Source organism: Pleurodeles waltl, chromosome 12, assembly GCF_031143425.1.
Source record: "Pleurodeles waltl isolate 20211129_DDA chromosome 12, aPleWal1.hap1.20221129, whole genome shotgun sequence".
In the NCBI taxonomy this organism is placed as follows: Eukaryota; Metazoa; Chordata; class Amphibia; order Caudata; family Salamandridae; genus Pleurodeles; species Pleurodeles waltl.
This window is the reverse complement of record NC_090451.1, coordinates 663,962,793-663,975,692: the sequence shown is the minus strand read 5'-3', so window position 1 is coordinate 663,975,692 and position 12,900 is coordinate 663,962,793. Positions and strand designations below refer to the sequence as shown.

Sequence of the window (12,900 nt, the reverse complement as noted above, 5' to 3'; positions counted from 1 at the left end):
GTGCTGATTGCTGGCGACTTCTAGGAGTCTGTCGATGTAAGGTCAATTGTAGGATGGGGAGGTCGTAGATGGTGGCGGCATTGCCGAATACCATCAATGGGAGCACCGACAACGGAGGGTCGTCGACGGGAGCACCACCAACGGAAGAGGCGTCGATGGGAGCACCGCAGACAAGAGAGCTGTCGACGAGATGTGAGTCGTCGAGGCCTGCGAAGATGGTGGTTTAATAGGTATCTTCGATGGCAGAGATGAAAGAGCCATTGACGAAAAAAATTTCGATAACGGAGGTTGCAGCTGTCAGCACAGTGATAGTGGTGATGGTAAAAGTAATCTAGGAGAGTGTGGAACACACTGTTGTCGATTCTCTTGTCCACAGAGATATACTGTTGACGATGCAGAAGCCGTTTAAAAAAAAAAAACATGTTTAACCTGCGTCGGTGACGTTGGGGGCTCTGAGGTGGATTCCTGCCTGGATTTTGAAGAGCAATTAGGCTTTTTAGGCTTCTGTGACTGCAAGAAAGCACGTTTGTGTGGCAATATGGAAGGGCTGTGATGTTTTGAAGAGCCCTCAGAAGACTTTTTGGCTGCCTTCTTTGGAGGTTCTTGAGAGGCAGGAGGGACAGCCACCTCGCTTCACTGGCGTTTTAGAGGACGAAGTAGAGGATGATTCACTCACCTGATCAAAGTCAGGGTCGTCTCTAGATTTTAGTTTCTGCTGCCAGAGGAGAAGACGCCTTTAATGGTCTTTTAACATCTTGGTAAAAAACGTGCGACATACCTTGAAGTCTCTTGTCTTGTGCTCCTAGTAAAGACAATGTAAGTATTCTTTGTGTGGATCATCTTTATGTAGCCTCTTTTTCCTGCAGGTGCCACAAGGACTAAAAAGCCCCATGGTTTGGTGTCTGTGACATAATGGAAGTCAGGTTGAAGCACCAGGCTGACTAGAATTCACTTCTTCGAGAAAAGTCAAATGTTTGAGATGAAAGCTTTGAAGCAGCTGTGACTGGAAGAAAACTGAGCAGAACTCGGAGACTCCTTAGCACGATGTGCAGTGGAACATCTAAGGGAAAGCAGCTTCTCTCAGGAGTGCTCTAAAGTGTGGTGTGTCCTGATTGGTGACTCTTAAGTTTGGTCCTTTTTTTAAAATGACTGTGAAATGTTGCTAAGCTGAGAGCCCTAGGGCTTACAAGGCATATGTCTATTGGGACATTGCTTTTCTAGAATACTGGGGACTCCCATCTTGACGATGGGGAAGTATTCAGGTATGTGAATCTTTGAAAGTTCCAATACCGGAGTAACATGAATGACATTATGTTTTTTTTTAGTAGCACACTCCCTCTTTGGGACTTTGTTTTGAAAAACAAACAAATATTAAGTTTGATAGACAGCTATCAAAAAACTGACAGTTGCCAGCCACCAAACTTTCTGTACCTTGACAGGAACGGGCATGACGGCAGTTCCAGCCATTCCTGTCAAATTAGAGATACCACCTCTGAGCTATCGGTGATCTCTCAATTTGTTGGACTGTAATCTTTTAGGGTGGCAAACCTAATGTCCTTCGCCACCCAGATTCACTGTCTGTTGTCTGTCAAACTACATCTGGCCCCAAGTACTGAAAAGCTGACCTGATGTCTGGGTAGTCTGGTGGTCATCAGCCCATTAGTAAGCTTTATGGATCACAGCAACTTGCTGGTTACCTGGCAGTGCTGCTGATGATGCTGGCCGAGGTGGAGGGAATGTGAGCAGGGAGAGCATTCAGGGACAGGTCCTAGGAGAGGAGGTAAGGGTTCACAGCAGCACAAAACGAGAACTGGATTGCAACGACCAAGGGCTGGCCTTTGATAGAAGAAAGGCTGTTTCAGGTTGGTGAGCACAACTGGTGCCTGGAGTTATTCAGGTTTACATAATGATCAACCTCGAGGATTGCAGTGTCTTACTAGCTGTCAGGCAATGCGGGTAATGGCCAAGGCAGGTAGGAGAGCAAGGTGTGTAAATATTCAAAGAGAGATCGCAGTTGGTTTATATCATTGAGCCTCAGGCAGGAATAGATAAAATGAATGGCATATGATGTTTATTTTGGCACAACCCCCTTCACACATGTTTAAACATCCTGCTTAAATTATAACTATGAGAAGTAATTCTGAGAATGTTTGGTCTTAACTTTGTGCTTGATGATGGTCTATTAAATACCCTGAGAAAAGCAAACACTGCTTAACAGTGAACTCTGGATCTGTGCCGGTCCATATTGCTTATTTCTCTGGCAAGTTTCCCTATAGTCTATGTTCCCCATTTTTCATCCTAACAACTCTGAAAGCAGATAGGCCTGATCTGTTGGTCATTCTCTTACTTCATATTCATCTTACAGAAACAAGTAGGTTCGACATCACATAATGGTAAGACTCTCTGCCTTCCCCCCAAAATAGGGTTACATCTGCTCTAGAATAAAACAGGACTTGTAAACTTGGATCAATCAGACCTAAGTTAAAAGATGCAATATAGAGGAAAGAGTTGGTGTTTTTATTAGGAAATTAGAGAGTTTATTTCTGTCTACATGAGAAAGTGTTTTTTCAGGCTTCTGTATACAGACAGTGGTATTTCCTCTTAATGAATGCATTGAGCACAAAGTATGTGGGTCTGGTGTTCCAGTTAAGTATCTTTTATTTGGATGCCTTCCTTTACACTAAAAACATCGGCGTTTTGTTGTGGACAGTGTTTTGAAACTATAGCCTGGCACATCCTGTAGTTGGAGAATTTGCTTGCACGAAGCTGTAACTTTTTGTGGGGGTGAGTCCACTGATCCCTAAAATGGCATCTCAAGGAAAAGGTTTCACCAGCTCTTCCTTTACCTCCCTCCAACCTATTAAAGGGTTAGCGATTTTCGGCTCCCAGGACCGCTTCCAGTTTTGCACCACTTTCTGAAACCTGGAAATAAAAGACCTTCATTCCATCAAATTACGTGGTCACTCTGTTTCCAGAAAGGAATTTCTTGTAACACACTGTATTTGATGTAGCCACAGGATTATGGTGATCTGATGCTCAAATATCTTAGCACAACACAGCTGAGTAATGATGAACAGTTTTCTGGCTTTGCAAATTGCATTTGAGGCCTGATTCATAGTTATGATTCACCGTATACTCATTTGCGTCCTAATGCACAATTCAGAATCATGCCACATTGCCTTAAATTTAGTGTCCCTTGCTTTCAGATGGATTGCTACTCATAAAACACTTCTAAGCTCCTCCTTGAAATCATAATCCCTAAAGCATATTGCAGTTGGAAGCAAATGCGGAGAAATGTTGTTCCACAAGTTCCACTGAAGATGATTGACAGTACTGTATGTTTTTTGCTTTGTGGTAGGTGAATCTGTGTATCTGATGAGGGACAGCCGGCGAACACCTGATGGCCATCCAGTAAGACAGTCCTACCGACTGCTGTCTCACATCAACAGGGACAAACTGGACATCTTCCGCATAGAGAAGCTTTGGAAAAACGAGAAGTATGTTTTGTTGGCACTACTGTTTAGCTGATCTCTTCAGAGACAGCTGCAGTAACCACATTTGAGAGCCTAAAGAAAGTTGAAAGCAGCAAAAAGGTTTGGCATGCGGGGGTGGGTGTTGAAAGCCTAACATCATAACCAGCTACTGGTTTTCATATGTGTTTTTTCAGATGTGTTATGAAGTAATGCACATGCAATTTTGTCAGAGCTTCTTTAGTGTTTCCTAGTTCTTAGAAGATGTGCCAACGATACCAGAAGGTGCACCCAAAGTACCAGATTCAAGAGCCAGATAAGGGGCCACAATTTGTTAACCCTCCAGAGTGGTGTGATTTAAATATGTTTGGCATGGTACTAGATGACCAAACGTCTGCTGATTGTATTGTATTTGTTCTTAAGGTAAATGGAAAATGGCTCCATCTTGCGCTATTGAATAGAAATGAAACTAAAAAAAAATAGTATGTTACCATTTTATTTTCGATCTCTATATCACTGCCGCATCAAACTACTACGCGTTCGCACCTTGGTGGGCTTTAGTGTTTAAAGCTCTAAACTATGAGGATCTGTGTATGACACGTCTTCATGCCTTAAACTTCCACCACATTCTTATCCATAACACCTTACAAAATGGCAAACCCTGTTTTTCATCTATTTACAGCCAGAAATAAACTCTTTGTGCTTGAGTGTAAAGCATGGGACTCCCTCCTTTCACATGGCATTATTTGATGAAGCCCTTTGCATGCGTGTAAATAATGCCTGCTAAATTCATAGTAGAATTTTAAAAGCATATTTATGGCAACGTCTTTATGTAATATAAACTTTTTAAACCGTACAGGGATTTCTATAGTTGAAATACTTTACTTCAATAACAAGTAGAGCAAAGGCCAACAAGAGAGACCTCTTTATCTCATGACATCAGGTGAGAGGGTCGATCTCTTCTATCTTTCCCATAGGAAGGTATATCGTGACGACACCTTATAATGATGATTTTGGGATATTTTTTTTAATTCTTTTTTATTAGAGGGTTTCTTTTTATCTCATACTTACTCTTAACTGCAGGAAAAAATAATATTTTTTATATGTAGAAAATGATTTTATGTTTAACTTTGCATACATAGCACCCTTATACTGTTTCATAAAAAGGGTAAAAAAATAAATAAATAAAAAGTGGGTGGATTGTGGCTTGGCCCTACAGGGCCGTCTGATTGAAAAGAATAACTACTCAGTATGGGGTAGATTTTTCTCAATATATGTGTAATCTTGGGGTCATGTGATATTTTACATTATAATAAGGGAACTGATGCCCTTTGCAATTAGGATTTAAATATGCAGGATTGTGAATCTCGTTCAGTTGTAGGCAGGATAAAGAAAAATCTGATTGTTGTGATTTTTGTAAGGACTAGGACAGTACATAAAATTAGTTGGAGTTTGCCGTTAGGGTACTAAAAATATTTTCTTGTATTTTTTATTACAGAGGTGAACGGTTTGCCTTTGGTCATCATTATTTCCGTCCACATGAAACACACCACTCCCCATCACGAAAGTTCTATCACAATGAGCTTTTTCGGGTCCCCTTGTATGAAATTATTCCATTAGAGGCAGTGGTTGGAACTTGTTGTGTGCTGGACCTCTATACTTATTGCAAAGGTAAATTGGCTCCGTTATCTTTATTCATCTTCAGGGCTTACTTATTTCAAATGAAAGAGAATTAATTTATTCAAGCAAGTAATTTGACTTATACAAACATATTTTGCTTGTTGTTTGGTATAACAGGAAGGCCAAAAGGAGTAAAAGAACAGGATGTGTATATCTGCGACTACCGACTTGATAAATCAGCACACCTTTTCTACAAAATTCACCGGAACCGGCATCCCGTCTGCACTAAAACCTATGCCTTTGATCACTTTCCCAAGAAACTCACACCCAAGAGGGATTTTTCGGTAGGATAAATATGGTAAAATTATGTGTTGCACAGTTTGCGCCCGTTTGTGTTTGACTTTACTTACAGTAGTATAATTTAGCTCTGATATGTGATGATATACAACCCCCTTGTTATATTGTTACAAGATTTAACATATGTTATCAAACTTTGGGTCATCTACTGTGTTTCCTTTGTATCTTGGTTGTGTTTTTTTAATCTTCTGTGTAATGTTTAAATTCAAATATGTGGCTTTTTTCTTATTTTATTAGTAATGCCATTCAAAAATGCATGTCGATAAATTGAGCCTAGCACACACTCAACTCTAAGGGCCTGACCATATTAGTCATGCAGACTTCTGTTAGGTTGACGCCGAAAAAAAAAAAACATTTTGTAAATAAATACTTACGGACTGAACCATTAGATGGCAGAACAATGCACAGCATGTGAATCTAGAAGATCAAGAAGCTACAAAAGTATTCTTACAGTTAAGTACTAGCATGATATTTGATTGTAATTGCATTTGTATAACTTAATACAACTGACAAGATACTTAAGGCCTTTAGTCGATGCGTACTATACAGTGCTGTTGGGGAGTATTTGATTGGAAGTTTGTTAAATTGCAGTAAGGCCTTTGTGGAAAGCTTTTTGTTTTCAGATGTAATGAGCAAAGAGATGCTCTTATCTTATTTTAGGTTGCAGTGCCTGTGCGTGTATCGGTGGAAAGAGTTGTGACAGGCAGAATGCAAACACTTTGCAGTATTTTGACTGTTGTACATGATTGAGCGTGTCTCTGTAGGATGCAATAAGGAACATTGTGTCTCATCCAGATGGAAACAGCAGCACTTATTATTAACACGTGTATCTCTAAACCTTTGATGTATGCATGACTACCCCCTAAGAAACACACACACACACACACACCCTTTTAACCTGTGGCTCCAGTTGGCTATAACAAAGGGAGCGATAAACTAATTATTTCCTTACTGATGCCTCTTTAACCACACTTCCAGAGAAACTTTGCAGATATTAAAGTGCTTGCTTTTTTTCCCATCCTGCGTCAAAGTTTAAAGGAAATTCAGTTGATGATGTCACAGTAGGTGTCGAAACCCTAGCAGCAATCAACAAACAAAGCAGCATTTGGGGTGCTATTTTTGGGCAATGTTAGATATGGTGCTGGATAAAGAGAGTTGCTTTATTTTCCCTACTCTAGATTGCCTTGTTGGAGAGGATGTCCTTTTCTGTTTTTTATGGTGTGGGGATGTAACAGGGGCAGGAAGGTGTTTGTGTTGACAGGCAGCAAAGAGAAAAATTGGAATTCTCTTCCAGGGGATCCTCATCAATAGTCATAAACATTGAATATTCCCGCCCTTGTGCGGGGACCCCGGAGCATATATAAAATATACACATATTATACATGTGTAACAAACAGTCATGCAGGCTATCATGTTAAAAACAGGCTAAAATGCTTTATTTCTATGAAGTTGTTTTTTTTTTTTTTTTTTTTTTTTTTTATATTAAATACTACAATAGAGCATAAATATGTACCCAAGCTCCTAAAACTAGGCTTAGGGAAGTAAGCAGTAGCAAACTCTAGAGAAAAAATAGAAAAAACTGCATTGAAAAACAATGAAGCATTCCTAGCCAATAGGCTGCATGCAGGTTAACACAGGAGAACCATAAAAACTTTGGCACCGTGCCTTTAAGACCCTGAGCACCTCCAGTATCCCACCATGCCTCAGGGGTGAAGGAAAGGTGACAGTTGGTTCACAGTTAGGTCAGTTCTTTTTTCCGGCTTCTTCTGAGAGGATCCTGGAGCATTGAGCTCTCAGTTTTTCTGAGTTTTTCTCAGAAAAATTATTTCAGAAAGCGTTTTTTCACTTTTCACTCGACAAATAACACCTTTGTCTGAGCTAGGAATGTTTTTTCTGACAGAAAAATGCCTTCACTTTTTGTCAAAGGCCCTGCTTGTGGGAAGAAGAAGGCCCAATCAGATCCCCACTCTCTCTGCATAGTGTGCCTGCCTCAGAGTCACTGCCCTGACACTTGTAAGTACTGCAAGAACATGTCTAGGAGGACTCTGAAAGACAGAGAGAAAATCCGGCTACATGGGCTTCAGGAGAGGCAAAGAACATCGTCCTCCTCACTTCCCAGACAGGCAGAAGGCCATTCTCAGGAGAGAATGGCCCGGTCGACGTCGACAGGTAGGAAAGTACCTGTTTGTTCCCCGTCGACGTCGTCGCTACCACCGTCTCACCGGCATAGATCGCCGTCGACGGCGACACACCCGATGTCGAAGGAAACGGCGTCGAGGGAACATCAGAGCAGGGGCAGGTCTCCGTCGACGGCAACCCGCCGATCGACGTCGAGCCATCGCCGGCGTGCCCGGTCGCCGCCAAAGGCTGTGCGCCCCCGATGTCAGGACACACGACGTCGAAAGCACCACGACGGCACGAGAGACATCCGCCGTCGACCTCCCATCGCTCCACGTCGAGGCACACGACGGCGAGCAGGTCGAGGTCCAAGGATCGCCGTTCAACATCAAGGCACTCGACGTCAAGGCATGAGCAACCGGCTGGGCGCCCTTCGACGACGAAACAGCCATCGACGTCGACTCAGGTTTTACCTGTACCACAGGGAGCAGAACATCGCCCCACGCCGGACAAGGCACCATCTCCAGTGGTCTCCATACCGAGCGACTCTTCTCGGTCAAGAGCGGCATCATCTGGGCATGTCTCGCCCATCAATCTATCTCCGAGATGGCTGGAGAGCCTCAACAGACCAGCGGCCTCCCCAGATTCGCAATATTCGCGAATGTATTCACCTACTGCCTCCCTGCCAAGAACGCCATCACCGACAGCCAGGGCAGAACGGGCTCGTTCCGCTCCTCGCCAACCGACCGCGAGGCCTAGACGCTCCGCTACAGCGTCTCGCAGCAGGTCTCGCTCTCAACGAAGATCCAGGTCGCGGTCAAGAAGAGGATCACCCTCTTGGTCTTCATCAGGTTCATCTGTCAGGCATTACTCACCCACCCTAACAGATTCACCACCTGCTAGAGTCTCACCGGTGGATGACATCACCACATTCAACGAGGTGTTGCTAAGAGGAGCGCAGAAACTCAACATAGAGGTTCCAGAACCATCTACCTCCTCATCGGTCATCTTTGAGACTCTACAACAGAGATCAGCGTCAAAAATGGAATGCTAACGGGTGTCTCCCACCAGAGTCTAGGTAGTAGTTAGACAAGGACTTGGGAAGAGTGGAAGTACCTAGAATATCCCAGGCAGCCAGGTGCAGAGAGGTAAGTTACCCTGTTCTCCAGTAGGCTAACTTGGGGACGTTACGGTTGGAGAATGCAGAAGCAGGACCGGACCAGGGGAACCTGAGGGCAGATTCCGTGTGAAGAGGACCTGCAAAGAAAGGGGACAGAGTCCAGTCCACGCAGGAGTGTCCAGGTGGGGCAGGAGCCAATGACCACCCATCTGTAGATGAAGATCCGGATCAACGGTAATAGATGAAGTCTAGCTGCGTGTTCTAGGAGCTCAGAGGAGTCCCTGAAGTCGCCTACGAGCTGTCCCTCGACGGTCGCTGGATTGCAGACGGGTCAGTGGTCAGGGGGACCAACAACAAGCACAGGAAAATGCAAGAGGAGCTGTTGGATGTTTTGCAGAGCCGTGGGGGATCAGCAAGGTCCTGGATACTCAGCCCTTGCAGGGGAGTGCAGGCTGACCCTCAGAAGACAGGAGAGCCAGCAGAAGCAGTTAGAGCCCCTACAAGCAACCCACTGGCAGCAGGTACAGGTTGCAGTGAGTCCCACTTAGCACACCTGGAGAGCAGTCCCACGTCGCTGGAGGAGCAAAGAGGAGACTGTCCTTGTAGAGGTAGAGTGCTGGGTGCCGGGCTACTTGGAGCCTGAAGATCCCTCGGAGCAGGGGTCAACAAGCCTTGGTTAGTGCAACAGTTGCAGTGCACAGGGATCATGTCGCAGTGGTAGAGGCAAGGGCTTACCGTCTCCCACTTTGGACAAAAGGCAGAGAGGACCCAGGGGATCCCTCAGAACTATCACCTCTGTTGGAGAATCTTTGCAGATCTGGAGGACAGAAGATCCCACCACCCGGATGCCGTTGCCTTAGGGGCCTGCAGAAGCAGGGGAGTGACTCCACTGGGACAGAGATTCCTTCTTGCTTCTTGGTGATGCTGAAGTCTTGCCAAACCCAGAGGATGCAGAGCCGTGGAAATGTTGCAGAATGCTGATAGGAGTCACGCAAACAATGCTGCAAGGAGAAGTCTTCTCAGGCGCTGCAGTCTTGTTTGTCTCTTGTGTTGCCCAGCAGCGGTTCCGGAGGCCAGGAGAAGAAATTGTCTTTGCAGAGAGGTCCTAGTGGAGTCTTGCACAACAAATCTGGGACCCACCTTCAGGGGAGTCCGTAAATAACCCAAAAAGGGGGTTTGGTCACTCTCTGGAGTGACCACCTATCTGGAGGGGCCTCTGATGTCAGCTACTTGGCATACCCAGTCAGAGGCTCCCAGAGGCCTCTGCCAGTCTTGGTTCCAAGATGGCAGAACCAAGTGGCCACGTAGAGGAGCTCTGGGCACCACCCTGGTGAGTGGACACTCTGCTTTCCTTTGTGTGTTTTGCACCAGAGGAGGGACCAGTGGTCCCTGGACTGGTGCTAACCGGATTATGCAAGGAGGGCACCAAATGTGCCCTTCAAAGCAGTCCGGTGGCATGGGGAGGCTGCCCCTCCCTAGCAACACCTATTTCCAAAGGAGAGGAGGTTGCACCCATCTCCTACAGGAAATCCTTTTCTTCTGCTGTCCCCTGCTTGAGCTGGTCAAGCCGCAGGAGGGCATAATAGTGTCTGGGAGGTGGCAGCAGCAGCACAGGCTGCCTGCAGTTCCTGGAAGATTGGTAGGAGCAGAACTGGGAGATCCTCTAAGGACCCCCCCCCGAGTGCTTGGAATCATGCCACCAATACTGGGATCGGTATTGGTCCTGACATGTTCGATACCAAACATGCCCAGGTTTGGAGTTACCATTATGTAGCTGGACCACAGGCAATGACCAGTGGCCAGTACATAGAAAAAATGGCTTTCCGCACATACCAAGTCCAAGAAATTGGAACTGGACTTTGTAGGGTCCCCTTGGCTCCTGCAGGGGTGTCCACACATACAGGGACCTGCACCCTGCCCTTTTCGCTGAAAGGGCCTACCATAGGGGTGACTTACAGGGACCTGGTGTAGTGACCTTTAGTGAAAGGATGCATACACCTTTTCACGCAGGCTGCAAATGGCAGGCCTGCAGCCATAGTTTGCATAGACTCCCATGGTGGCATAATACATGCTGCAGTCCATGGGGGATGCCTGATGTACCAGTGCCCTGGGTACCTAAGTACCATCTACCAGGGACTCACAGTGGTACACCAGTATGCCAATTGTGGGGTGTAAGAAGTACCAAGATAACCAGATTTGGAGGAGAGAGCACAGTCACTTGATCCTGATTAGCAGGATCCCAGTGAAAACAGTCTAAGCACACTGACATCAGGCAAAAGTGAGGCTAACCATGCCAGAAAGAGGGGCGTTTCCTACACCCACATCAAACTGGCATGGACTACACACGAGGCTTGTACACAGGGTCCCCCTGATGGTGCTTGCACCCTCATCTCTTGCGTGACCTGGTGGACATGACCTCTATTAAGGAGGCAATAACGTAATATTTTGAGCTCAATGCTTTACCAGATCACCCCCCACCCAAATATGCTCTGGGATGTCTTCAGAGCGATTATCCGAAGTGATATATCCTCCATATGTACAGCTCAAGCGTGGAAGGTCTGCCTATTTGAAGCCAGTCTCACTGAAGAAATCCATTCCCTGGAACACTCTGACTCTAAATAAGGTCCCTCAGCATGCACTAAAAGCCAGCTGGCAGTACTCAGCGGCCAGTTGCGGGCATATTTGGTTAACAAGGCAGAAAGGTCCCTGTTGGCACTTAAGCAAAAATATTATGTGGGAAGGCGACAAAATGAGCACCATTTTGGCCCTCAGGCTACAAATGCAGTATGCCTGTCCCCACTTTCCCTTGCTACAGGCAGGAGACTCTACTTGGGTCATCCAGGAGTCGAATACGCAGGAGTCATTTTGGGCCTTTTACTAGCATCTTTTTTTCCAGCAATGGCAGTTGCCATTGATTCCTACCTAAGCAACTGCACCTGGCCCCCTTTATAACCATGGATTGCTCAAGACCTTGAAACCCCTTTTACGTGGCGGAGCTGAGTTGCACCCTCAAAGGCCTTCCGTTGGGGATGACTTAGGGTCCTGATGGCCTGCTGGTCTCCTTATATAAGCTTTTCCTCCCACACTTGAAACATCATCTGCTCGGGCTATATAATTCCTTTGCACACGCTACAGGCCTTATGTTGCAGATACCTGCAACTGAGATAACATTTATCCCCATTCTGTGCAAGGACCCCACTATGTCCCTTCTTCCCATTGATCATTTGCATTGCTGAACTCAGACGCCAAGATCTATACCAAAATGTTGGCTAAATAACTAGAACCTCTGCTACCGGGGTTGATAGACCACAATCAAGTTGGTTCCATCAAACAGAGACAGGTCGCCGACAACATCAGGCGTATTGCCCACCTAGTTGAGAAAGTCCGGTCCCATGACATTCCAGCTTGCCTTCTCCCTTTATGTGGAGAAGGCATTTGACTGGGTCAGCTCCGCTTTACTCTGTGCAGTCTTGCACAAAATAGGTCTGGGCCCTACTATAATCAGAAGAATCATGACCCCTTATGTTCACCAACAGCTATCATCCGAGTAAATGGTCAGGTAACTCAGTCCTTCACTCTCCACTGAGGCACCCAGCAGGGATATCCCCTGCCCCCCTTGCTTTTTGCCCTCGTAGTGGAACCCTTGGCTGTACACCTAGGGCAAGACTAGGCTATTGTCCACCTTCCCTTTGTGGGGCAGCAACATAAGGCCATGCTCTTTGCTGATGAGCTGTTGCTGGCACTGATGGAGCCAGACACCTCTCTCCCTGCAGTGGTCCAGAGTTTGCACGCTTTTGAATTGGTCTCTGGCTATAAGATCAACATGGCTAAATCCCTAATACTTAACTTGACTATTCCGCTGCAGCGTGTCTCGCACCTGGCAGCGATGGTTCCCTTCACAATAGATAAGAAGGCTTGCTTGGGGTGGCAATTATATAAACAATCCCCTGAAAAAGTACATTATGTTACTGTCATGTAAATACATGATGTGAATACCTTCGTATATCATTTGTCTTTAACGCTGATAGTGACGCCTTCACAGATGGCACTGATAACGTGAAATCAAAACATCTTCTCAACTATAAACATAGCAGTCATCTTGAAAGAGATAATAAAATAAATGCACTAAAACAGAGCAGGCTAAGTAGGTTAAAGATCACTAGGCGACGGGGGCACAGGCATGCCAGCCAGAAGGCTAAGCTATCTCCTGATTCC

The 12,900-nt window shown here is 45.6% G+C and overlaps 1 protein-coding gene across 2 annotated transcripts in view; it reads left to right on the top strand.

The window, feature by feature from the left end:
• Positions 1 to 12,900, top strand: part of ASH1L (ASH1 like histone lysine methyltransferase) — a 719,892-nt gene that overhangs the window by 643,767 nt on the left and 63,225 nt on the right. For both annotated transcript variants that reach the window (XM_069218459.1, XM_069218458.1), the window contains exons 23-25: positions 3,359 to 3,497; positions 4,969 to 5,141; positions 5,268 to 5,434. In XM_069218459.1, the coding sequence (XP_069074560.1) occupies positions 3,359 to 3,497; positions 4,969 to 5,141; positions 5,268 to 5,434 (479 nt within the window). The remainder of the gene's footprint in view (positions 1 to 3,358; positions 3,498 to 4,968; positions 5,142 to 5,267; positions 5,435 to 12,900) is intronic.